This window comes from Myxine glutinosa, chromosome 12 (genome assembly GCF_964187855.1).
Source record: "Myxine glutinosa chromosome 12, kmMyxGlut1.1, whole genome shotgun sequence".
Taxonomy (NCBI): Eukaryota; Metazoa; Chordata; class Myxini; order Myxiniformes; family Myxinidae; genus Myxine; species Myxine glutinosa.
In genome coordinates this window covers 48,251,042-48,277,663 of record NC_136272.1, presented here as the reverse complement: position 1 = coordinate 48,277,663, position 26,622 = coordinate 48,251,042, and the positions used below count along the sequence as shown (strand labels likewise).

At 44.6% G+C, this 26,622-nt stretch overlaps 1 protein-coding gene across 1 annotated transcript; it reads left to right on the top strand.

The window, feature by feature from the left end:
• The first annotated feature begins 4,505 nt into the window (after positions 1–4,505).
• LOC137437830 (prolyl hydroxylase EGLN3) lies at positions 4,506–25,097 on the top strand. Its single transcript, XM_068132492.2, has 5 exons — positions 4,506–5,295; positions 20,301–20,420; positions 20,576–20,709; positions 20,912–20,976; positions 22,021–25,097. Exons 1-5 carry the CDS (start codon positions 4,582–4,584, stop codon positions 22,047–22,049), a joined length of 1,062 nt encoding a protein of 353 aa, XP_067988593.2. The 5' UTR covers positions 4,506–4,581; the 3' UTR covers positions 22,050–25,097.
• Positions 25,098–26,622: the final 1,525 nt, after the last annotated feature.

Here is a 26,622-nt window from a genome sequence, read left to right as displayed (position 1 = left end):
TGGGGGCAGTGTTTTGATATGGGCTCGTAAGGGGTGGGGGCAGTGTTATGAAACAGGCCAGCAAGGGGGGCAGTGTTATGAAACAGGCTAGCAAGGGGGGGCAGTGTTATGAAACAGGCTAGCAAGGCGTGGGGGCAGTGTTTTGATATGGGCTCGTAAGGGGTGGGGGCAGTGTTATGAAACAGGCCAGCAAGGGGTGGGGGCAGTGTTATGAAACAGGCTAGCAAGGGGTGGGGGCAGTGTTATGAAACAGGCTAGCAAGGGGTGGGGGCAGTGTTTTGATATGGGCTAGTAAGGAGTGGGGGCAGTGTTATGAAACAGGCCAGCAAGGGGTGGGGGCAGTGTTATGAAACAGGCTAGCAAGGGGTGGGGGCAGTGTTATGAAACAGGCTAGCAAGGGGTGGGGGCAGTGTTTTGATATGGGCTAGTAAGGGGTGGGGGCAGTGTTATGAAACAGGCTAGCAAGGGGTGGGGGCAGTGTTATGAAACAGGCTAGCAAGGGGTGGGGGCAGTGTTTTTGATATGGGCTAGTAAGGGGTGGGGGGCAGTGTTATGAAACAGGCTAGCAAGGGGGGGCAGTGTTATGAAACAGGCTAGCAAGGGGGGGCAGTGTTATGAAACAGGCTAGCAAGGGGTGGGGGCAGTGTTGTGAAACAGGCTAGCAAGGTGTGGGGGCAGTGTTATGAAACAGGCTAGCAAGGGGGGGGCAGTGTTATGAAACAGGCTAGCAAGGGGGGGCAGTGCTATGAAACAAGCTAGCAAGGGGTGGGGGGCAGTGTTATGAAACAGGCTAGCAAGGGGTGGGGGGCAGTGTTATGAAACAGGCTAGCAAGGGGGGGCAGTGTTATGAAACAGGCTAGCAGGGGGGGCAGTGTTATGAAACAGGCTAGCAAGGGGTGGGGGCAGTGTTTTGATATGGGCTAGCAAGGGGTGGGGGGCATTGTTATGAAACAGGCTAGCAAGGGGTGGGGGCAGTGTTATGAAACAGGCTAGCAAGGGGTGGGGGGCAGTGTTATGAAACAGGCTAGCAAGGGGTGGGGGCAGTGTTATGAAACAGGCTAGCAAGGGGTGGGGAGCAGTGTTATGAAACAGGCTAGCAAGGGGTGGGGGCAGTGTTATGAAACAGGCTAGCAAGGGGTAGGGGCAGTGTTATGAAACAGGCTAGCAAGGGGTGGGGGGCAGTGTTATGAAACAGGCTAGCAAGGGGGGCAGTGTTATGAAACAGGCTAGCAAGGGGTGGGGAGCAGTGTTATGAAACAGGCTAGCAAGGGGTGGGGGGCAGTGTTATGAAACAGGCTAGCAATGGGTGGGGGGCAGTGTTATGAAACAGGCTAGCAAGGGGTGGGGAGCAGTGTTATGAAACAGGCTAGCAAGGGGTGGGGGCAGTGTTTTGATATGGGCTAGTAAGGGGTGGGGGGCAGTGTTATGAAACAGGCTAGCAAGGGGGGCAGTGTTATGAAACAGGCTAGCAAGGGGGGCAGTGTTATGAAACAGGCTAGCAAGGGGTGGAGGCAGTGTTATGAAACAGGCTAGCAAGGGGTGGGGGCAGTGTTATGAAACAGGCTAGCAAGGGGTGGGGAGCAGTGTTATGAAACAGGCTAGCAAGGGGTGGGGGGCAGTGTTATGAAACAGGCTAGCAATGGGTGGGGGGCATTGTTATGAAACAGGCTAGCAAGGGGTGGGGAGCAGTGTTATGAAACAGGCTAGCAAGGGGTGGGGGCAGTGTTATGAAACAGGCTAGCAAGGGGGGGCAGTGTTATGAAACAGGCTAGCAGGGGGGGCAGTGTTATGAAACATGCTAGCAAGGGGTGGGGGCAGTGTTTTGATATGGGCTAGCAAGGGGTGGGGGGCAGTGTTATGAAACAGGCTAGCAAGGGGGGGCAGTGTTATGAAACAGGCTAGCAGGGGGGGCAGTGTTATGAAACAGGCTAGCAAGGGGTGGGGGCAGTGTTTTGATATGGGCTAGCAAGGGGTGGGGGGCATTGTTATGAAACAGGCTAGCAAGGGGTGGGGGCAGTGTTATGAAACAGGCTAGCAAGGGGTGGGGGGCAGTGTTATGAAACAGGCTAGCAAGGGGTGGGGGCAGTGTTATGAAACAGGCTAGCAAGGGGTGGGGAGCAGTGTTATGAAATAGGCTAGCAAGGGGTGGGGGCAGTGTTATGAAACAGGCTAGCAAGGGGTAGGGGCAGTGTTATGAAACAGGCTAGCAAGGGGTGGGGGGCAGTGTTATGAAACAGGCTAGCAAGGGGGGGCAGTGTTATGAAACAGGCTAGCAAGGGGTGGGGAGCAGTGTTATGAAACAGGCTAGCAAGGGGTGGGGGGCAGTGTTATGAAACAGGCTAGCAATGGGTGGGGGGCAGTGGTATGAAACAGGCTAGCAAGGGGTGGGGAGCAGTGTTATGAAACAGGCTAGCAAGGGGTGGGGGCAGTGTTTTGATATGGGCTCGTAAGGGATGGGGGGCAGTGTTATGAAACAGGCTAGCAAGGGGGGCAGTGTTATGAAACAGGCTAGCAAGGGGGGCAGTGTTATGAAACAGGCTAGCAAGGGGTGGAGGCAGTGTTATGAAACAGGCTAGCAAGGGGTGGGGAGCAGTGTTATGAAACAGGCTAGCAAGGGGTGGGGGGCAGTGTTATGAAACAGGCTAGCAAGGGGTGGGGAGCAGTGTTATGAAACAGGCGAGCAAGGTGTGGGGGCAGTGTTATGATATGGGGGGGCACAACACAAGAAAACCCCCTGAGAAACCACCCCCACCCCCCAGTTCATACACCCCCAGGGGGGCAGACCTTTTATTAATGTCGGGAACACACTTTGGTACAGGCCCGGTGGTCAGGTTTCATCAAAATAGTGTTTGTCGTTTCAGAGGAAAAAGGAAATTCCTATTTTAATTAATTCCTAACCGTAACCCTAACAACTCAAACCTGGATCCACCTTGATCCCGGTAGACCACCTTAGACCCCGATTTTTTTTTATGCAGTGCACAAACTTTAGTCACAACACAACAAATATCATTTGTGACAAATTTGGTCGCAATCCCATCAGCGGTTTCGGAGAAGAAGTTTCAAGTGTTTACGGACGGACGGACAATGTGCCATCGCATAAGCTCACCTGAGCTTCGTTCCAGCCGAGCTACCTAGAAAAATTCTGGAAATTAATTTTTTAGATTGAAAAGAACATAACAAGGGAGTAGAATAGATCCTAAACTTGGAAAAGAAGCAGCAACATCTCGAGGAAATGTCCCCATTGATTATTAATGAAGAAAAAAAATTAGAAAACAACTTGATGCTCTTCACAATCACTGCGCCAGGACATTTAACGAACTGATCCAAGAGGAAAAGGCAGTGGATGAGTGGCTCGTAGAAGGGAACACCTCATCCCAAAATCGGAGGAAACCCAACTTCCCCCCAAATACCGGCCGATAACATGTCTACCAACCACATACAAACTGCTGACCGGAATCATCATCATCACATCATCACAGGAATCATCATCACATCACATCACGGAATCATCACGGAATCATCACAGGAATCATCATCATCATCATCACATCATCACAGGAATCATCATCACATCACGGAATCATCATCACATCACGGAATCATCATCACAGGAATCATTACATCATCACAGGAATCATCATCATCACATCACGGAATCATCATCACATCACGGAATCATCATCACATCACGGAATCATCATCATTCATCACATCATCACAGGAATCATCACAGAAAAAAAATAATGATGGACCATCATCTATCACACAAGGAGGCTTAGAGGCAGAACAAAAGGGATGTAATGTTACCTAGAACACTAGAAGATCACTCGGTAGAGCACATACCTCCACCAGGCTGAACAGTTTATGTTTTGTATCCCACTGATAGACCCGGATCTACACTGATAGACCGGATCTAGACTGATAGACCGGATCTAGACTGATAGACCCGGATCTAGACTGATAGACCGGATCTAGACTGATAGACCGGATCTAGACTGATAGACCGGATCTAGACTGATAGACCGGATCTAGATCTAGACCTGAACCAAAATCTAATCGGCTTGTTATTGTCACTTAACCAACTCATCCACCAGGTTTAGTCATAACTCGTCCATAACTTTTTTAAATATCATGTTATATATGGCTTGTTATATATCGCCATGATGTTATACAAACAGACAGCGATGAAAACACAACCTCCATCCACCGTTGGTGGCGGATTTAATAATTCGACACAACAGCAATGTTTGAGGGTGTTTGGGTTGGAAAACATTTGTGTTAAAGCATAAGTAAAGTAATGCTGCTGGATGAAGGTTTCCTAATGTTTGGTTACCTTAGTTACTCCTTTAAACGGAATATCAACACAACGTTTTTCGAATTTAACCCTGTATGACGTGTATTTATGAATGGGCGTGCAGTGGGCGTGGGCCGCTCGCTCGTATGTGTGTGTATCAGTGGGCGTGGCTCCGCTGGCTCTTCAAGTTAAGCTCCTCCTCTGCAATTGCCGTGCGGTCATCCCTTGAAGACTCCCACCGCTCTGTCCTGCCGCGCGTTTGGGTCCAATCGACCATCAAAACAGGCATGGCTGCCTGGGCTCGAACAGACCCTCCTGATAATGCGACCCTACCAGTCGCAAGACCCGATTGCGCTTTGTTTGGAAATCAAGTAGACCCGTCCTGTCAGTGGAGCCAGAGTCACACGTGGGACGACCTAAGTTGGTGTTCTGAGGACCCCGCGAGAGGACAATCCGAGCCGTGTGACCTGTCCGGTGGGATCGGTGGTGACGTCATCTCGTGGACCATCCTGGGTCGCGATGACTCGCAAGGCGAGACCATGCAGTCATGGCGTGCGTGGGAACCCTTGAGTGTTCTACCCTCGAGTGCAACGGGGCTCCCATGTAATAGCCTCGAGTCGGAAGTCAACGAAAGTGAGCCCATAGAGACCGAGACCGAGAGAACAACAGCGCCCGAGCTTTGGATCCAGCAGTTGGCTCGTTCCCGCGTCATTCCGCACCTGGGGACGCTCGGCATCTGCGTCCTGGACGGCTTTCTCGGCGCAGACTTGGGCCGAGGGGTTCTGGAGGAGGTTTCGTGGCTTCACGGCTCGGGACGTTTCGGAGCGGGACGCCTCGCAGGTGGGCTGAGCAGTGCGCCGACTGTGCGCGGAGACCAGGTCGCCTGGATCGAGGGAGGCGAGGACGGCTTCCCCTCGCTGGGACTCTTGGTCTCTCGAACTGACTGGTTGATCTTGAGCTGTGTTGGAGGCCTGGGGTGCCGTATCGGCGGCCGCACCAAGGCATGTACACCCCTCCTGTTTGTTGGCCCAAGGGTCCTCACTATGTTGGAGCTAAATGGGATTTGGCTAGGTACCGGTACCGGGATGCATTGGAGATAGAGGTATTCTGATATTGATTGGTAGGTCGTCTTTTGTGTGGATGGATGACCATACGGGGATTGGTGCAGCACAGGCAAGATGGGCCGAATTGTCTCCTCATTCGCCAACTTGTGTGCAACTGTCATGACGTCACGCATTGTGTCCCCCATTGTTTGTGTTGCTAAAAACCAGGATTTGAAATCCTGAGATTTTTTCACCGCTTCCGAGGACAAGGCTGGGGGCGTGGCTGCGAATATATTTTACAAAGCAAGAACTTGATAAATGCTTATAGGGTATCACACTGGGGTCAAACCACCAAATATGGCACAAGCTCATAGGGAAAATCTTAAAGGGCAGAACAGAGTACGTAAATAATTATGACGTCAAGTTGTATGACATGTTTTTAAAGATGGAGCCTTTGATGCTTTGACTCGAATCTTTCCTCTCATGAAATAATTCCATCAAGAAATTGTATATACTGATACTACTACTACTACTACTACTACTACTACTACTACTACTACTGATACTATTACTGATACTACTACTACTACTACTACTGATACTACTACTACTACTACTGATACTACTACTACTGATACTATTACTGAAACTACTACTACTGATACTAGTACTACTACTGATACTACTACTACTACTACTACTACTACTACGACTGATACTACTACTGATACTACTACTACGACTGATACTACTACTGATACTACTACTACTACTACTACTACTACTACTACTACTACTACTACTACTGCTACTACACGCTACCTAGCCCTCGACGGTTCCTCTTGTTGTGTTGACGATCAGTTTCAGTTGGGAGTGCAGATTCCGCTTTCCATATGTTCATATCCCAGGTCGTTGAGATGATGATCAGTATATATTCACTTTGTGTATTTCAAAAATAGCGTCCCTCCCTTCTTTCCTTCTTTCTTTTTTTAGAGAGAACCACAAAGCCAACAGCAAAAGTCACGTGGACTGTGACGCTTGCGTTGTCGGCTTCCTGTGTTTGTTTCATGTTTTTTCTTTGTGCGTTTGCTATTTCCTCTTGTCCGTTACTTCTTTCTTTTATTCATCCGGTATGACGGACTCATGCGCGCATACACGTCACGCACACGTACACATCACACGCCCAGCCCGATGCTCATTTGTGGAGATGTGCGTGCGCAAAGACGCAAGTACGAAATAATATTGATGGTGGTAGTTTTGTGTCGTAACGTTTACAACACCATGTCACCATTAAGCCAATCTCTTTTGAATGATGGAGGTGACGGAGAACGGTGACGAATGACGGAGGTGCCTTTGCATATGGGGATAAGGGTTTCAAAAGGTATCGATTACCTGCAGATGCTGGAAGGAGGAAAGATTGGAAAATAAAGTTCGTCATCTCGGATTGAAACCGACTTTAATTTGAATCCGTCCATAACTTTTTGAGATATCCTGCTATATATCATTTTTGACCCTATCACTGAATGGTAAAGAATCACTGAAAAAAATTCTAGTATCCTGATTCGGATTGCACCAAAATCTAATATTTTCGTCCTTGTCACACACACAACCTGTCCACCAAGTTTCGTTCGAATCCATTCATAACTTTTTAAGATATCCTGCTCACAGACAAACAGGGGTGAAAAGATAACCTCTGTCCACCTTCGCTGGCATATGCAAATAAAGAGTTGGAAAAAAAACCAACTTATTGCTCATGGACATTAAACTATTAACCATTAAACGGGCGTCCTGTCTACCGGCATTAGTTGGTGGATGTTAAAGATCCCACAGTGCCTGATCATGAAGACGAGCACCATGAACAAATTCCAAATTCCTACCCGAACAAACTGTTAAGGAAGGTAATGGAAAACCACCTGGTATCACCAAATTCCAACCTCCTCAGTCTCGTCGGCAGCCTCGTCACTGTCAGCGGTCTCCAAATCCTCCTCGGCCGAGTCGGCGGCCTCCAAATCCTCCTCGGCCGCATCGGCGGTCTCCAAATCCTCCTCGGCCGAGTCGGCGGTCTCCAAATCCTCCTCGGCCACGTCGGCGGCCTCCAAATCCTCCTCGGTGGCCTCCTCGTGCTCTCGTCAGTCCGTCAGCAGCCTCGTCAGCTGCCTCATTAGCCCGTCGGCAGCCTCGTCAGTGGTGCTGTCAGCTCATCAGCAGCCTCGTCAGTGGTGCTGTCAGCTCATCAGCAGCCTCGTTAGCTCATCAGCTCGTCGATGGCCTCGTCAGTTAGTCCCACAATGGGTAGATGCCCTCGTTCACTGTCTTAAAAATAAACAAGTTTGATATAAATCCCTTCAGCTGTTTTCAGGTATGACATTTTCACCAGCCATGATGAGTTTCACATCGATTGGTGAAGCGGCTTCAGAGAAGGGATTTTTTTAATTATCGGCTTTCAAGCTAATATTGCTGCCACACCACGTGACATATGACCTTAAAAATATAAACTCTGTATATGTTGGCTGGTATACCACTTCATGTATGATGTCATCATTATCATGCTTTTGTTCTCCATTGGGAGGACTTGACAATTTGCCAAGTTTCAAATTTTTCCATTTAGCGGTTTCTGAAAAACATTTTTTTAATTATTTGCGTTTATTTCAATATGGCTGCCATACCACATGACATATGACATCACAATTATCATAAAAACATTCTGCATGGGTGTCACTCCTACCCTGAAATTTTTGTCTCAATTGGACATGTGGTTGCTGAGAAAAACGAGGTTTAGCCCACACGGACGGACCTACGTACAGACAGATGGACAACCCGAAAAAATAATGCCTCTGGCCATCTTTGTGGGCGGAGGCATAAATACCTCGGAGTAGAAGAGGGCCACTAAACATGTCACAAACAAATGTGCAAACAATCACCAAAGAATACCGACGTAGAACGAAGCTGATCCTGAAAACATACAGTCACGTGAAAAAGTAAGTACACCCCATGTAAAGTTTAAACTTTTTCAACACATTTCAACATACAGCTATTTGATCTTCATTTCAACAATATTGATAGATAAAGGTGATATAATATAACAAATATCATGAAACATTTAAATTTTGTAGTCCATTGTATAATTTAAATAAACATAAATGCAAATTTTGCATGTGGAAAAAGTAAGTACACCCCATGAAATGTTTTTTATCTTTTTAACATATGTGGACATATCAATATTTGATCTTCATTTAAACTATCTTCAGATAAAGGTGATCTAATTGAACAAAAAACAATGAAAAATTGACTTTGCAATAATTTATTCAACAAAATTAACAGAGATGCCATTTCCTTCTGTGGAAAAAGTAAGTACACCCTTGGCTCTAATAGGTGGTATTGCCCCCTTTTTCAGAAACAACCTCAAGTAGGCGTTTCTTATAACTGTCTATGAGTCTCTGACATCGACTGGGAGAATTTTTTGCCCACTCCTCCATGTAGAATTCTTTCAGCTGTGCGATGTTTGAGGGGTTTATTGCATGCACAGCTCGTTTCAAATCTCCCCACAACATCTCGATGGGATTTAGATCCGGGCTTTGACTTGGCCATTCCAGAACCCTCCATTTCTTTCTTTTCAGCCATTCCTTGGTGGATTTACTGGCATGTTCATGGTCCTTGTCATGTTGCAAGGTCCACCTTCGGTTGAGCTTCAACTTTCCGACAGATGGCCTCACATTATCGTCAAGCACCCTCTGGTACAATGAAGAATTCATAGTGGATTCTATGATGGTGAGCTGCCCAGGCCCTGATGCAGCAAAGCTGCCCCAAACCATAATATTTCCACCACCATGCTTTACAGTTGGTATCAGGTTCTTGTGGTCAAATGCTGTCTTTTGGTTTTCGCCAAACATGTCTTCTGGTACTGTGGCCAAATAGCTCTACCTCTGACTCATCTGTCCAGAGCACATTGTTCCAGAAGTGCTGGTCTTTGCCGAGGTGTTCATTGGCAAACTTTAGTCTTGCCCTGATGTTCTTTCTGGACAGCAAAGGTTTCCTCCTGGCACACCTCCCATGAAGATCAAAATTGTGCAGCCTCTTTCTAATGGTAGACTCGTGTACTTTGACATCAACAGTGGCAAGAGCTACCTGTAGGTCCCGTGATGACATTCTGGGGTTCTTCGAGACTTATTTCAGCATCTTGCGGTCTGCTCTCGGGCTGAACTTGCTGGGGCGTCCTGGCCTGAACAAGTTGGCAGTTGTTTGGAATCTTCTCCACTTGTAGATGATCTTCCGGACAGTCGAATGATTGACTTCAAATTGTTTGGAGATCTTTTTAAATCCCTTCCCAGACTCGTAGGCATCTATAACCTTCTTTCTGAAGGCCTCAGAGAGCTCTTTTGATCTAGGCATGGTGACGCCGTACACTTAAACAACAAAGAGCAAACCAAACTAAATGTCTGAGATTCCTCCAAGATCCTCTCTGACGATGTTCTAATCATTTGCACCTGAGCTGGTGCACCTGATTCTAATTTTAGGTATTTGAAGTAGTGATGTACTTACTTTTTCCACATGCGAAATTTGCATTTATGTGTATTTAAATTATACAATGGACAACAAAATGTAAATGTTTCATGATATTTGTTATATTATATAACCTTTATCTATCAATATTGTTGAAATGAAGATCAAATAGCTGTATGTTGAAATATGTTGAAAAAGTCAAAACTTTACATGGGGTGTACTTACTTTTTCATGTGACTGTACCTCTCCCCAAGAAACAAAATCAAAGCCATAAACCAGCTCACAGTACCAATGTTCCAATATAGCTGTGGAAAAATTAACTGGGCCAAATTAGAAATCAACAAGTTAGACATCAAAACAAGAAAACTCCTTACCATCCACAAAATATTTTGCAAAAATCAGTGCATCCCGAGAATGTACCCGCCGAGACGAGAGGGAGGGAGTGGCCTGATGAAACTCAACCAGGTGCACAGATCAACGAGTGTAGGACGACCTGAGTATGTGAATTGCTATCTGTCTATCAGATGCAATTTGGAAACAAACATGAACAAAATTAACCAGAAAAAGCATACCTAACTCACCTTGCAAAGAATTTCCAAAATCAGGTGCAAATGGAAGATGCCGCACAGGAAAATGAAACAGCAACAAATACAGCCCAACATTTTCCAAAAAGACAAAAGAAGTATATGAAAAGAAAGATCAAGAAATATACACCAACAACTGGGAGAATGACAAAAGAGCAGGAAAATACAAAAAAGAATTGGACAGAGTGGGGTTAGACAAAGAAAGCTCATTGGAATGGCTAAGAAGAGGTCAGCTCGACTGGGACAGAGAACGAATCATAATAAATGCCCAAGATCAAGGACACGACACCAATGGATTTAAAAAGATGGTGGCACTGCGCCAGACAGACAAGTGTAGATTAGGCAAGACAGAAACAGAAAGTACCAGTCATCTGCTCTCGGGATAAAACTATTATCAGAACAACTTTACACACAACAGCACAATAAAGTATGCAAAGTGATTCATTGGAATATCAGCAAAAATGTAAACATCCCAGTACCAGAAAAATAATGTAAACACGCACTAAGGGCAATCATTGAAAATGAGGACGTCATGCTCACGTACGACCTGATGATTCCATCGAGCGTGAACATAGAAAACAAAGCATTGCGTCCGGACATTGTACTCAGGAACAAAAAGGAAAAGACAGCATTGATGATTGAGATATCAGTACCCAGCGATTTTGGCCGAAACAACGCAGAAATCAAGAAAATGAACAAATACCAGGACCTCAAAAATGAGCTCAAGAGATCTTGGAAGCTGAAGAGCTTAAAAATTGTAATGAGGACGTCATGCTCACGTACAACCTGATGATTCCATCGAGCGTGAACATAGAAACCAAAGCATTGTGTGCGGACATTGTGCTCAGGAACAAAAAGGAAAAGACAGCATTGATGATTGAGATATCAGTACCCAGCGATTTTGGCCGAAACAACGCAGAAATCAAGAAAATGATCAAATACCAGGACCTCAAAAATGAGCTCAAGAGATCTTGGAAGCTGAAGAGCTTTAAAATTGTACAAGTGATAATTGGAACAACAGGATTGATGAACAAGAATCTCACTGAGATTGTGAAAACCATCCCCGGGAATATTACCACAAATGAACTACAACTGGAGGCAATCCGGGTTCAGTGACAATCCTGAAAAGAGAACTTGGAATCAAAACTGAAAACGTTGAACAGCTTGGTCCATGAACGGGGATCCCTTTCTATAGAGGAGATGGATAACTTGGGTCCTGGCAGGACTCTGGTGTTCCACCTCCTGAGACCCACAAATGGAGATAACAACCAATGATATACACACACACACACACACACACACACACACACACACACACACACACACACACACACACACACACACACACACACACCGATAGCAGCAGCGAGGGAGTTCGGTAATATTAATAATAATAAGTTGTCTGGTTAATAAAGAACTAACTCCTTCTTTACTGCTTAGCACACCCCGGGTTTCAATATGTGTGAGTTATATTGTATCCTGATTTTAAAAAAAGATCAGCACGCAGTTTACATTGCTAAAGGACAAGATTTCAGATCCTGGTTTTTAGCATCTGAAACAGTGCGTGATGTCATGACAGTTGCACACAAGGAACGTTAGCAAAGGGTGAGTTCATTCGGCCCACCATGCCTGTGCTGCACTAATCACAGTATGGTCCCATTCACAAATAAGCCGATCTACCAATAACAGAATACCTCTCTATCTCCAATGCATGCAGGTACCGGTACCTATCCAAATACCATTTCGACTTATCCACCCCCTCTGCCCCCACTACCTTTCCGCGTGGAAACCATTCCATGCATTAACCACTCTCCAGCTGTAAGACCCCTGCCTTAAAACTATACTAACTCTCTTCTTCTTCACCTTCAAGCTGGTCCATTATCACTTTGTAGTTTGTCCTCTTTGTTTACATGAACCCAGAGACTCTCTCCCGACGTAAACATCGCACCGACGTCATATCCGTTGTGCACGACCAGATAATAATAGTATTACGTATTCGATATTGATTATGAAAGGGTCTTGACTCAATGGATATGTTGGAACCCATCTGTGGATCGATCCCATCGGCCGATGGGTCTGACCCATCTGTGGATGCACGAGAAATGACAATGCAGACCCATCGGCCGATGGGACCGATCCACAGATGGGTTCCAACAGATACATCCTCAGCGATGATTGTATATTTAGCGTTTTTGAGTCACAAAACGACAGCTTTTGTGATTGTAAAGAACATGGGACCCCAAGAACACAACATCCCCTTCCCAAGAACACCACTTCAACGTCTCACAACAACAAAGTAGTTAAAACCCCACGGATTCTGTTCACAACACTCACTAAGTGTGTGTACGTGCCGTGCGGCAACTGCGCGCCTTTCATCTGGGCAATGTCAACCAGTCGGGCATGTCGAAAACAGATCATTTAGGGGAAGAGGAGAAGGTGGTGTGGAGGGGAGGAAAGAGACACACACAGACCAGTGCAGTGGAGTGGAGCACCACCCAAAAGGTCACGATGGGTTGGGGTTCGGGAAAGTTAGGGTTTGTAAAGTTTAGGTTAGGGTTGGGGTTCAGGAAAGTTAGGGTTTGTAAAGTTTAGGTTAGGGTTAGGGTTCGGGAAAGTTAGGGTTTGTAAAGTTTAGGTTAGGGTTAGGGTTCGGGAAAGTTAGGGTTTGTAAAGTTTAGGTTAGGGTTAGGGTTCGGGAAAGTTAGGGTTTGTAAAGTTTAGGTTAGGGTTAGCGTTCGGGAAAGTTAGGGTTTGTAAAGTTTAGGTTAGGTTAGGGTTTGTAAAGAGTTTGACACTTACAACGTTATTATGAAAGTCATGCCAACGTGTCGCCTTTGGGTCAATGGCCTAGCTCGAGGGAACGTCCCAATGCATCCTGGTTTTCCCCAGGTTCCACAAGGTCCGAGGTTATACAATGTCATCTTGGAAATTTACGTTCACGAGATCTTGACCTGCAAAAATGATCTTGGCCAAGGGAATGCAAGAAGGAGATGTTAAGCATGTACTCGTACAACCACCGATGAGCAAGAAAAGTGGTTGTTACAAGATCGATGCGCAATCGAAGGCGGCTACAAAGCAAAATATTTAACATCCCAACCCCAGAGAAGTCATGGAAACACGAATCGAGAGGATGTGGTCAGTGCTCATGTATACCACCTGAGCGTCCCATCAAGAGTGAACATGGACGCTCGGGGATTGTGACGGGACATAGTGCCCGGATACAAAAACCAGACGTAATGGGCAATCGGGGCATCAGTAACCAGCGACGTTGGCCTAATAAAATTTTTAAAAACCACCTTTAGAGGCCATTTTTCCCCACAAGCGGGGGTTGGCCTTTTTCGGGGACCGTGGTTGTTGTTGTTTTTTTGGTCCCCTTTTTGAAGCAATGTTTTACGGCCGGATGCCCTTCCTGACGCCAACCCTTTTTGCCGCCTTTAACGACAAACAGGGAATTACCAGTGAACTGGTACTCAAACCCCACGCGCACCACGCGCGTTGGCCTAATAAACGGGGGAAATTAAATTAAGGTACCAGTGTCTGCACTTGGACATTAATTTCATTTCCCTCTTTTAAGGAATGCCACTGTCTCACTGAATACCACCTGGAAAAGCCTGGGGTTGGTTTAACGGTTAAGGTGGCTACATTGGGATCTTAAGGACCTAAGTTTGGGGTTAGCCGAGGTTTGGGGTTAGCCTTCCGAGGTTAGCAAAATGAGTATCAGTGTTCTGCTAATAGGGAGCATTTCATCAGTGGCATGGCCGCACCCCCAGAAAATGATGTGGCTAAGCAGCCATAGGCTGCATACCAACCACCACCACCTGGAAGATGTCCATCCGGTGGTCAGTGACAATCCTTAAAAGAGCTGCTGCAACAACGATATGAGAAGAAAACATTACAACATGGGTCCTCAAAGTATGATCCTATAGTAACGAGATGAAGACAATTTAGGCCCTGGGAGGACTTCGCTCCACCTTCTGACACCTGCTCACGATTATAACCCACCTGAGAAGCACCGTCACGTGCAGCAATGCGATCCAAAACACTCATTCCCGAGCCTTCAAGGCTTACTAAGCCACCGTGCACAGTAAAATGGAGTATGTCTCTCGTCTGTGGGTCAGGGCTCCTGTATTTCATCAGCTCGCCTCTTTGGAAGCAGTGAGGTCCAAGCCTTCGCACAATTTCAGCATATCACATGAAGCTAAGGCAGGTGGCTAATTACAATATTTTTGGCCATTTTTCCATTCACTTTGGTGTTCACCTTCATTTAATTGTTATCCTTTTATCCAACCTCTGGAATCACCTTCCCATGCCTCTGTATCCCTGCACCTCCTAGCAAAATCCCCAACTGGCTGCTCATCTCATTGCGTCCTCCACAGCTACCCATGATCATTTTCACCTTTCACTAAACTTGTCCGTATACTGGAAGTTCCCCAAAAGGCATCACCGTAAACCTCTCCCCATCTGTCTTATCCTCAGTATGTTGATATCCCACTCCACCTTTCAGTTCCTCCACAAACCTAAATACAAAAAGTATATGTATCTACTGGCAAAAACAGATAAAGGCAGAAAAGGGAATGGAAAGTTCACAGAAAGAGGGAAAAAAGAGTCAAAAAAAAAACATTCATCAGTTTCGTTTTCAAAAGCAGTTTAATCACGGACGAGGAGGGAGGGATGCAGAAGAACTGAGCTATAGGATAGGTTAACGGTAGTGTACTCACCTTTGAGGTGCCTAATGTAGGTTTGATTCCATATCATATCTGGAAACTGTTTCAAACGATTGTTGATTGTTTGAACTATAAACTGTCTCGCTGGTGATGCATCGCTAAGTACGCCCTCCTTCGGAGGGACATCAAGTACATGGTGTCCCATCTACCGACATTGGTTGGACATCAAAACATCCCACGGTGCCATTTGACCTGACCTGGTCTACCTGAAGAAGCACCCATTTGGCACCCCAATGTTCTTCAAAGTAGCGATGTACTCTTCTCAACCAGATTTGGTGGTATCATGGTTAAAGCGTCCGCTCTTAGTCTGGGAGGTCAGTGGTTCGAACCCCACCCGAGTCGTACCAAAGACTTAAAAAAAGGCACGTGGTGCAATTCCTTACTTGACGAACCACCTTTCGATGCCATTTTGGCCTTTTTGGGGACACCTCGGTCCCCTTTTTGAGGAATTGTTTTATGGCCGGATGCCCTTCCTGCCGCCAACCCTGTTGGTCGCCTCTTCCGACACGCAGGGAATTACCAGTGAACTGGTACTCAATTTTCCGACTTCGGAAGGATGACAGGCTGAGTCAACTCCCCTCGTGTTAATTCAGCGATTCGAACCCAGGATCCTAGGATCCCAAGCCGCACCCTAACCGCGAAGCCAACACCGGGCTAATTCTTTACTTGATGCTCAGCGTTTTAAAATGATAGATAGAGCACAAGCACAGGCTTTTATGGGCCGACGTTGAAGTTCCCCCTTCTGCATTGTAGTTCCTTGTAAAGGAACAGATATCGGGTTTGTAGGAACATCATCAAAAGTTTAGGATGAGGGGCAACTTGTAAAAAGGGTACCAACACACCTTTTCAGGTTTTCAACTATTCAAAAGAGAGGTGTTTTTCCCCCACGGTGGTGGTGACTCACATTGCTCCAGCCTTAGATTACAGCATATCAGCACATCTTTCCAGGCCATTGTGAGGGTTTCACCGGTAATACCTGGCACCACCTCATTCCTCGTGTAGTTGTTGGTAGCTGTTGACAAACCACCTTGTGAAAATATTGAACTGTTCCTTGCAATTTCAGGAAACATCAGGCGTTTCATCGCAATAATCGGGTACCAGCCTGCTTCCTTCACTTCAGCCAATGTATATAACAGCGCGAGCCATCTTTGTTATCAACTCATCAATCTCGGGTAACCGAGGAAGAAAACGGGGGATCAACCGGGCAGAAACTTTCGCATTCTTATCTATCTTAAGCAGCAGGGGAACTTGCTCTCTTTTTACATTATGAAAGGTGGATTATTACCTCCGCCACCAAAGGTGGATGGAGGTTATGTTTTCACCCCTGTCTGTCTGTTTGTTTATTTGTCTGTGAACAAGACATCTCAAAAAGTTGTGGACGGATTCGGACGAAATTTGGCAGAGATGTAGCGTATGTGACAAGGACGAAATTATTTAGATTTTGGTGAAGATCCGGATTCGGATCCGGCTACTAGAAATTTTAAAGTGATTCTTCACCATTGGGAGATCGGGCCAAAAACGATACATAGCAGGATAGCTCAAAAAGTTGTGGATGGATTTGGACGAAACTTGGTGGACACGTTGGGTGTCTGACCAGGACGATTCGATTTTGGTGAAGATCTGAATATGGATTCGGATATGAGAATTATTTAATTTTCTAAGTGATCCATCACCATTTAGAGATAGGGCCACAAACGATACATAGCAGGATATCTCAAAAAGTTGTGGGTGGATTTGGACGGAACTTGTTGGACAGGTTGTGTGTGACAAGGACGATTCGATTCAATTTTGGTGAAGATCTGGATCTAGATGGAAGAATTTAAGTGATTCTTCACCATTGAGAGATGGGGCCAAAAACGATATATAGCAGGATGTCTCAAAAAGTTAAGGACGAGTTCTGACAAAACGTCGGTGCATAAATTGTTTTGGTGACAAGAACAAGCCGGTTCAATTTTGGTTCAGGTCTGGATCCAGAAACGACCTATCAATGGGATACAAAACGTAAACTGTTCACCTGGTGGAGGTGTGCTCTCTACCGAGTGCCGTTCTAGTTATAAGCTGCATTGTTAAAGCAACGTGCAACAAACTTTCTTTTTACACGAGCGATGCATTTAACAACTCATTCACAGCAAGTTACGAGAATAGCAACACCAAACTGTCGAAAATCATGACTTTGTTTCCATCGTCGTCCATCTTCTATTACTAAAAGGAGATGCGTCCGTTGTGATCTCCAGTTGCGCGGTTTAGGTGGAACGGAACCATCCCCGGAATGAAAGTATCCGCCTCCATTTCGGTATAGGATCACGATTCATGGACCAAGTTGTGAAGATTTCTTATTTTCATATTTTTGTTCCGAGGACTCTTTTCAGGATCGTCACCGAGCCCCGGACAGTCTCCAAGCATAGTTAGCGTGTAGTAATATTCCCAGGGATGTTTTTTCAGATCTCCGTGAGGTTCTTATTTATCGTTCTCACTGCTCCAACTGGCTCTAAGTCGCTGCTCTTCAATTTCCAGGTTCTTGGAAAGATCGAAAAATATTGCACCTCTACATCTCCAAAACCGCTCCATGGACAAAATTGAAACATGGTGCGTTGTCAGGTACTCCCCATGGGGAATAAGATACACTACTCACAATGAGTTAGGGATATTGTGGGAGTGAGTTTATGTTTTTTATAGGGGTTAGGGTTAGGGTTACGGTATTGAAATCAAGAATGCTGTGTTTTTTCACACATTAATAACCATAGAATTAGGACCAACAACTTTTTTCAACATAATTAATACACAAAATCAACCACACCGAAGAACCTGCCAATATCCCTAACTTATTGTGAGTAGTGTATGTTAATGATGATGTCATCGGTACCTTAATTATGGCGTCATAATCCGATAAATACAACGCTCGATTCGATCAGTATGGAAAAAAATTTCCCTGCAATTCTTGATCTGATTGACACGAAATTTTCACCATAGGATCGCCTCCTCCTGTAGAATATTATAATGACAATTATGACGTCATAAATCACGTGGTACGTGCACTCTCTTGGAAAAACCGAAAAATGTTGCACCTCTTCATCTCCAAAACTGCTCCATGGAAAAAGTTGAAGCGTGGCTCATTGTAAAAAAAACTCCACATGGGGAATAAGTGTTGTTAACGATGACGTCATTGGTGCCTTCATTATGACGTCATAATTCGACAGGGACAATGCTTAGTCTGATCAGTTTGAAATGTATTGAGCGTGATCTACGCAACAATTATATTAGAGAATATAAATGTATGAAGTAATCGCTCACGTGGTCCAGCAGCCATATTGGATCAAAGAAAACAAAACCTTCAAAAACAGAAGAGTTGGCTCGCACCAAGTTGACTGCGCAGGGTAAGTATTCTATGAATACCATCTAGTTTGGCAAAGTATTTCACGAAGTATGTTGGTCTGTAGCGTCTGTTTGTTTGTCATATAATTGTTTGTCCACAGTTTTGAAGCAATCGTTCTGAATTATTTGTGTATGTAGGTGACTGACTGAGGACAGCAATACACATTGTTGGTCAGGATACGGATGAGGATCTGGGTACTGGAATTTAAAAAAATTCCCAAGTCATTATTCACCATTAAGAAATAGAGCCAAAAACGATATATAGCATGACATGTCAACAATTGTGGACGAGTTAGGACAAAACTTGGTGGATGATTTGGGTAACACAAACAAGCCGGTTAGATTTTGGTTCAGATCTGGATTCAGATCTGGCCAATCAATGGGATACAACAGTAAACTGTTGAGCCACAATAAAGTAAAGGTATGCACTCTACCGAGTGCCATTCTCGTTCAGATCCTGTTTTAATCGTCATTTTCACATTATTTCGACTAAAGAATCATTTGCTGATTTCTACATTATTTTTCCTGATTGCAGGATCAAAGAAAGCGGTGCTAATTCCCAGCATAGCAATACAACGCACTGACGAGCCCTTTCCATTTGTTTTGGCAACAGTCAGTTCCCAGTACATTTGACATGACAATAAATAAAAAATAGCCCCGAGTGGGCTGACGGTTATCTCTTGAGGTTGTAGTTCAGACCTCTGCTGATTTTGTGGGATCCTCCTGGGAGCCCACCTGATCCCCTTGGATGGAGGCCCCCTCTGCTATAAAATCGAAAAATCGAAGACCGAGCGATCCTGTGGACCATCAAGTAGAAGGGTTGTATCGGGTTTCAGAGCAATTGGTTGGTAAATAAGGGATAAGTTGGGATCCGATGTTTCAGGGGGGGTAACCCTCCCCCTTATCTCCCCTAAGAGCCCCCATCATCTGAAATCGAAAAATCGAAGCCTAGCCGATTGTGCGGGATACTGTGTTGTATTCATGTGTGAAGTTTCAGAACAATCAGACGGGTGATAAGGGAGGAGTAGCAAAAATAGCAAAAAGTTTTTTGACAGACGGACAGACATCACGACCCATTTTACAAGTTCATCTCTTCGAGAATCGAGTTGAGAAGACCTAATAAATGATGCTCAAGTTCAAATTTTGTAAAGCCTTGGGAGTATATCTGTGTGACCCAGTTTTCACACATGACCAACTATATGCAAATTCCCACTCTGCCTGACTGTAGGACTTAACCCTTGCTGAACCCTTGTTTAACCCTTGATTAACCCTTGTGTAACCCTTGCTTAACCCTTGATTAACCCTTGCTTTACCCTTGATTAACCCTTGACTAACCCTTGCTTTACCCTTGATTAACCCTTGCTTAACCCTTGATTAACCCTTGTGTAACCCTTGCTTAACCCTTGCTGAACCCTTGTTTAACCCTTGATTAACCCTTGTGTAACCCTTGCTTTACCCTTGATTAACCCTTGACTAACCCTTGCTTAATCCTTGATTAACCCTTGTGTAACCCTTGCTTAACCCTTGCTGAACCCTTGTTTAACCCTTGATTAACCCTTGTGTAACCCTTGCTTAATCCTTGATTAACCCTTGCTTAACCCTTGATTAACCCTTGATTAATCCTTGCTTAACCCTTGATTAAAAGACTGCTTTGGCAGCACTAACACAGTAAAGAGTATGGTACGTGGATTTATTGATTGAACCAAACATTACCTGTTATTGCAATGACTTAACGGAAATGTCTTTGTAGCAGTACCTCTTGTTAACAACTTCCTAACCACAGGCCATGGTGGCCTGTTATCCTGGCAATGGCTCGGGTTATGTCCGCCACGTTGACAACCCCAATGGAGATGGTCGTTGCATCACCTGCATATACTACCTCAACTATGGCTGGGACAGCAGGGTGAGTGTGAGGTGGGATCGCAACGAGTGAGTGAGTGGAGTCAAAAGTCAGAACGAATTTAGGAGCATAAGCAGTTGTGATTGACATTTATATTGCAAAGTTTGAAAATGACAGCGAGTTGTGTAAATAATGACGATGTGATTCTTGCTCGGCAGCATGGAGGATTGCTACGGATATTTCCCGAGGGAAGGAATCAGGTAGCTAATATTGAACCGCACTTCGATCGACTTCTGCTATTCTGGTCCGACCGCCGGAACCCCCATGAAGTACAACCAGCTTATGTCACCAGGTAAGACAGTGCAGGCCACAGCACACCTGCACCAGATATGCAATCACAAAAAGTTTGCCTTTTATTTTACGAAGGAGATCTGAAGTCCACTCCACTTTTATGTGATTCAAAAAGTCAAATCTGTTAGTGTGCCATTAAGTAACAATTTTAAACCTCCGAGTTACCTTTTATGTTCACGACATGTATTGCGTACCTTTAACAGATACGCCATCACGGTGTGGTATTTTGACGCAGAGGAGCGAGCAAGAGCCAAGGCAAGATATATGGGTGAGGAAAGATACATGGGTGAGGCAAGATATATGGGTAAGGAAAGATATATGGGTAAGGCAAGATACATGGGTAAGGCAAGATACATGGGTAAGGCAAGATATATGGGTAAGGCAAGATATATGGGTAAGGCAAGATATATGGGTAAGGCAAGATATATGGGTAAGGCAAGATATATGGGTAAGGCAAGATATATGGGTAAGGCAAGATATATGGGTAAGGCAAGATATATGGGTGAGGCAAGATATATGGGTAAGGCAAGATATATGGGTAAGGCAAGATATATGGGTAAGGCAAGATATATGGGTGAGGCAAGATATATGGGTAAGGCAAGATATATGGGTAAGGCAAGATATATGGGTGAGGCAAGATATATGGGTAAGGCAAGATATATGGGTAAGGCAAGATATATGGGTGAGGCAAGATATATGGGTAAGGCAAGATATATGGGTAAGGAAAGATATATGGGTAAGGCAAGATATATGGGTAAGGCAAGATATATGGGTAAGGAAAGATTTATGGGTAAGGCAAGATATATGGGTAAGGCAAGATACATGGGTGAGGCAAGATATATGGGTAAGGCAAGATATATGGGTGAGGCAAGATATATGGGTAAGGCAAGATATATGGGTAAGGCAAGATATATGGGTGAGGCAAGATATATGGGTAAGGCAAGATATATGGGTAAGGCAAGATATATGGGTAAGGCATGATATATGGGTAAGGCATGATATATGGGTAAGGCAAGATATATGGGTAAGGCATGATATATGGGTAAGGCATGATATATGGGTAAGGCAAATACGCTAAATCTCTGGGAGTTCAACACGGCTGATTTATGTATCGGTCTCATTTCAGAAGAGGGTCTGCACATTAACCTCTGAGCTATCTAGCCTGGGTTTGAATCCTGACCCAGTTATAAATCATCCCAGTGTTTAACAGGCAGGACGATTCATCAATGTGTGTGCCGTTGAAGAGGAAGTGTGATTATGGGACGTGTTGTTGCATGTTATTATGATTTTATTTTCTGACATCTGATTACAGGACTGACAGCAAAGAATCTCAGCATTTAGGACCACGAGTACCAAAACAAGGAGACCATACAAGATGACCCACAAAAGAACGAGTTCCTGGTGTTTCCTGGCCTGTGCTGTTTCGAAAGTTGAGAATGAAACACTTGCAAAAATGGAATTCTTAAACACATGTTGGATGCAACCAAGACAGAAAAGGATGCACTGTGTTTAACAGCAGATGAAGGTGTGCAATTCATTGGCTATGGGAAAGAGGATCCAGGAGGTTTGCAGGTGTAGACCAAGCACTAGGGAGGAGAAAATTCAAATATTTGGGCTCAAAATTGTCCAGTTTAACTTTCGTTCAAATAAACAAGACAATTGCTTTGCAATACATGTCCCCTACCAAATTTCAGGTCAATATCAGTAAACACATCCCTTTATTTGGACGGTGTATAATGTCGCGTTAGTGTCAAAAATAATAAAAATAACCCGATGTACATCCATGAAACTAAAATATGCATACAGCTTATGTGCATAAATATTACATTGTAGTTATACACCTGGGATCATTCCAATTGCACTGGGCCATGGACTAACAAGCAGGCCAAAGGCCTGAGACCTGTCGATCTGTGCTGCTTCATTGGGGTGGAGTCAGGCCACCTGTCCAGCCAATGGGTGTAAAGCAGTGGGGTGGAGTCAGAGCAGCTGAAAACTGTCCCAGTGACCCATGTATATACACCCATGTATAATATGTGACATTTTCTAAGTTGAAAAAGGGCGTAACTCCATGAAAAATTGGGGTAATGTCCCGATACTCAAACATGTTCTCTAACTTATTATAATAAAGCCATGTACCAATTTTCACTTGAATATGTTAAAGGGAAATGGGAAGAGGGGAAGTCTGGAAACCACAAGGGGTTCAGACAGACAGACTTACAGACGGAAAGCAAACCTATAGTCCCCTCTGATGAAACCAGAAGGGGAGTAATAAATAAACCAACATTAGGTTATTTGAAACACACGAACAGAGAAATCATTGAGTTATAAATTAGTCATGGATGCCCGACTTTTTCCTTGGTTTTTGAAGTTTGCCCGAAAGGTTTAAAGTTGTAATAAAAATGTAAAACCCAAATAAAAAAGTTTATCAGGTAGTGCATTATCTTTATTGTTAGTTATCTTTGTTGTTATGCGCTTTATTGTTAGGGTTATCTTTGTTGTTAGGGTTATCCTTGTTATGCGCTTCGTTGTTAGGGCTATCTTTGTTGTTATGCGCTTTGTTGTTAGGGTTACCTTTGTTATGTGCTTTGTTGTTGTGGTTATCTTTGTTATGCGCTTTGTTGTTGGGGTTATCTTTGTTGTTATGTGCTTTGTTAGGGTTATCTTTGTTGTTATGCACTTTGTTGTTGGGGTTATCTTTGTTGTTATGTGCTTTGTTGTTAGTGTTATCTTTGTTGTTATGTGCTTTGTTAGGGTTACCTTTGTTGTTAGTGTTATCTTTGTTGTTATGTGCTTTGTTAGGGTTACCTTTGTTGTTAGGGTTATCTTTGTTGCTATGCACTTTGTTGTTAGGGTTATCTTTGTTGTTATGCACTTTGTTGTTAGGGTTATCTTTGTTGTTATGTGCTTTCGTGTTAGGGGTATCTTTGTTGTTATGCCCTTTGTTGTTAGGGTTATCTTTGTTGTTAGGTGTTATCTTTGTTGTTATGTGCTTTGCTGTTGGGGTTTTCTTTGTTGTTAGGGTTATCTTTGTTATGTGCTTTGTTAGGGTTACCTTTGTTGTGTGCTTTGTTGTTAGGGTTATGTTTGTTGTGATGCGTTATAGTTGTCGTTTGTGTTACTTTTGTTGTTATGCATTATAGGTGTTGTTAGGGTTACCTTCGTTGTTATGCATTATAATTGTTGTTAGCATTACCTTTGTTGTTTATGCTTTATCTTCGTTGTTGTTGTTTTTGTTTGCGGGAGAAGGGCGGTTGCCCGGGGTCCTAGTGAATGAGGGGGGCGATGGGGTGGACGGGGGGCCATGCAGGGGTGGATTATCATTGTAATCAAGATTGATTGTAATCACGTCAGCCACTGTGCTGTCACCCTAGGAGGGATTCAAGACTGAGGTGTTCCTTGTCATCAATATAATCATCTAATCAGTGCCTTGAAACAGCATCTTGAAACATACAAGGAAATCAATAAGTTTGGATACCTGTTAGCGTTCATGTGTGTGTGTGTGTGTGTGTGTGTGTGTGTGTGTGTGTGTGTGTGTGTGTGTGTGTGTGTGTGTGTGTGTGTGTGTGTGTGTGTGTGCGCCTCTCTCTCACTCTCTCTCCTCATAAGATCAAGCAAGCCGCAGGAAAGAAAACCTTGCACAAACCAATTAAGTCAGTAGAACTGAGAGTGCACCAATTCCTCCATGCACATGCCCTGACCCAAACATTTCCTAACATTGAAATAGCTCTTCGGATATATCTGTCGATGATGGTAACGAATCTCAGTGGTGAGGGTAAGAAGCCCTTCACGAAACGAAAAAGTATCAAGGATGAAGTCAGGGACCGAATGGGACAAGATCGTCATAATAGTCTTTCAATCATGAACATCCAGAGTGTAATACTGAGAGGACTTGACTTCTCAAAGATCATTGACGAGTTTAGCAGAAAAAAAAACTCTAGGAAAAGACCGATGTAATGTTATGTTATACATACATACATGTTATGTTATACATACATATGTAAGTGGTTTCTGTGGAGAAACCGATTTCATTACTGTATTGTTACCTGTACCACTGAAGGTGGACAGAGGTTATGTTTTCACCCTTGTATGCTTGTCTGTCTGTCTATGATCAAGCAAGATCTCAAAAGGATGCAGACATATTCAGACGAAATTTGGTGGACAGACTGGGTGTGTGGCAAGAAGGAATAGATTAGATTTCGGTGAAGATCCGGATCCAGATCCGAGAATTTTTCCAAGTCATTCTTCACCATTGAGTGATCTCGGGTTAAAACCGATATATAGCAACAATATCTCAAAACGTTATGGATGGATTCGAGGAGTGCCGTTCTTGTTTTAAATTGTTGATTTCGTTTGAAAATGTAACGATTTTTATTAAAGTATTCTTGTTTATCGTTTGTACAAGGTTTCATTTTTAGCTCACCTGGAAGGAAGTTCAGGGGAGCTTATGTGATGGCTCGTCGTCTGTCATGACGTCCGTCCTTAAACACTTGCAACTTCTTCTCTGAAACTGCTGATGGGATTGCGACCAAATTTGGCAAAAATGATATTTCTTGTGTTGTGACTAAAGTTTGTTCACGGCATTTAAAAAAAAAAAATCTGAGTCTAAGGGGGGTGTACCGGGGGTCAAAGTGAGTCCAGGTTTGACCCCCACCCCTCCCCCAAAATAGTGTTGCGGAACCCAACGTCGACCTATGGTTCCCCTTTGAGGGGGGATTAGACCCCTTGTTTATTGCTGACCGACGTGGTCCCTGACGCCGTACCGCGACCTCCGGAAAGGCCGGTGCACAGCCCCGTTCGTACCGTGGACAGATGTTAATTGATTGCCGAGCTGTGTTTAGCAACCACGGCACGAACTATTACCAAGACTAACCCGATTCATAAACGTTGGCCAAATCGTGCCACAGGTGCCCAATGGAGAAATCACAAAGACGACACGGATGTGAAGAAGAGGAAGACAAAGGCACAAAGGTTTGAAAATGCTACTATATTTATTCCTACTATTTACAGGACCAAAATAACCAAGGAAGAAGGAAAGATAATAAAATAAAGACAGAAGGAATTAAGGAGACACAGTGCAACGCTAGCTTACCTACAGTCTTAATTATACCCAGGACGAGACACACAAAACGGACGACAATCAAACTCACACGAATGGGGAAATGAAGGCAGGAACGATTCGGTGGAAGGAGAGGAAGGTCCAACGGGAACCGGAGCTGGAGCTTGATCCCGCACGGGACGTCGGGCGGGACCTCGACGGCCACCGATGCCACCGCAATCCGGCTCCCGCGTCGCAGTGGGTCGAAACTGCGTGGTCTCAAAGCTGGTGCTGGTGGACTCCAAGCTGATGGTGGTGGACTCAAACTGATGGTGGTGGACTCTCTCTCTCTCACCTCTTGCGCGGCACGTATATCGTCTCCTCTCTTGCGCGTCTCTTATATCGTCTCTTCTCCTGCGCGTCTCTTAGATCGTCTGCTCTCTTACGCGTCTCTTATATCGTCTCCTCTCTTGCGCGTCTCTTATGGGGGGCGTCGTGGTGCGGGTTATATATGCCACGCCCTTCAACCTTCGCGAACCTACTCGACGGTTCTCCCCTCGCCCTCTCAAAGCCAAACCCCTCGTTCTGGGTTGGTCTGCAAGGGCTGGCTCACTCCTCCCCTCTATGACGAGGTGGAGACACGCCTTTCTTCTCCGAGCCGACCGCGTACTCAATGGAGGCAAATGCAGTTGGTAATAAATGCAGTTGGCAATAAAGGCTTTGGGGGAATTTGAAAAAGGGTATCTATCTATTTGAATTCGGTGCAATGGAGTATTAATTAATGGAAGACAAAGCCTTAACCTAATACACAGAATAAGGAAATAACTACCAACAAGGAGGAAATCTATGATTGGCTAACGTGATTGTATATGACCTAAC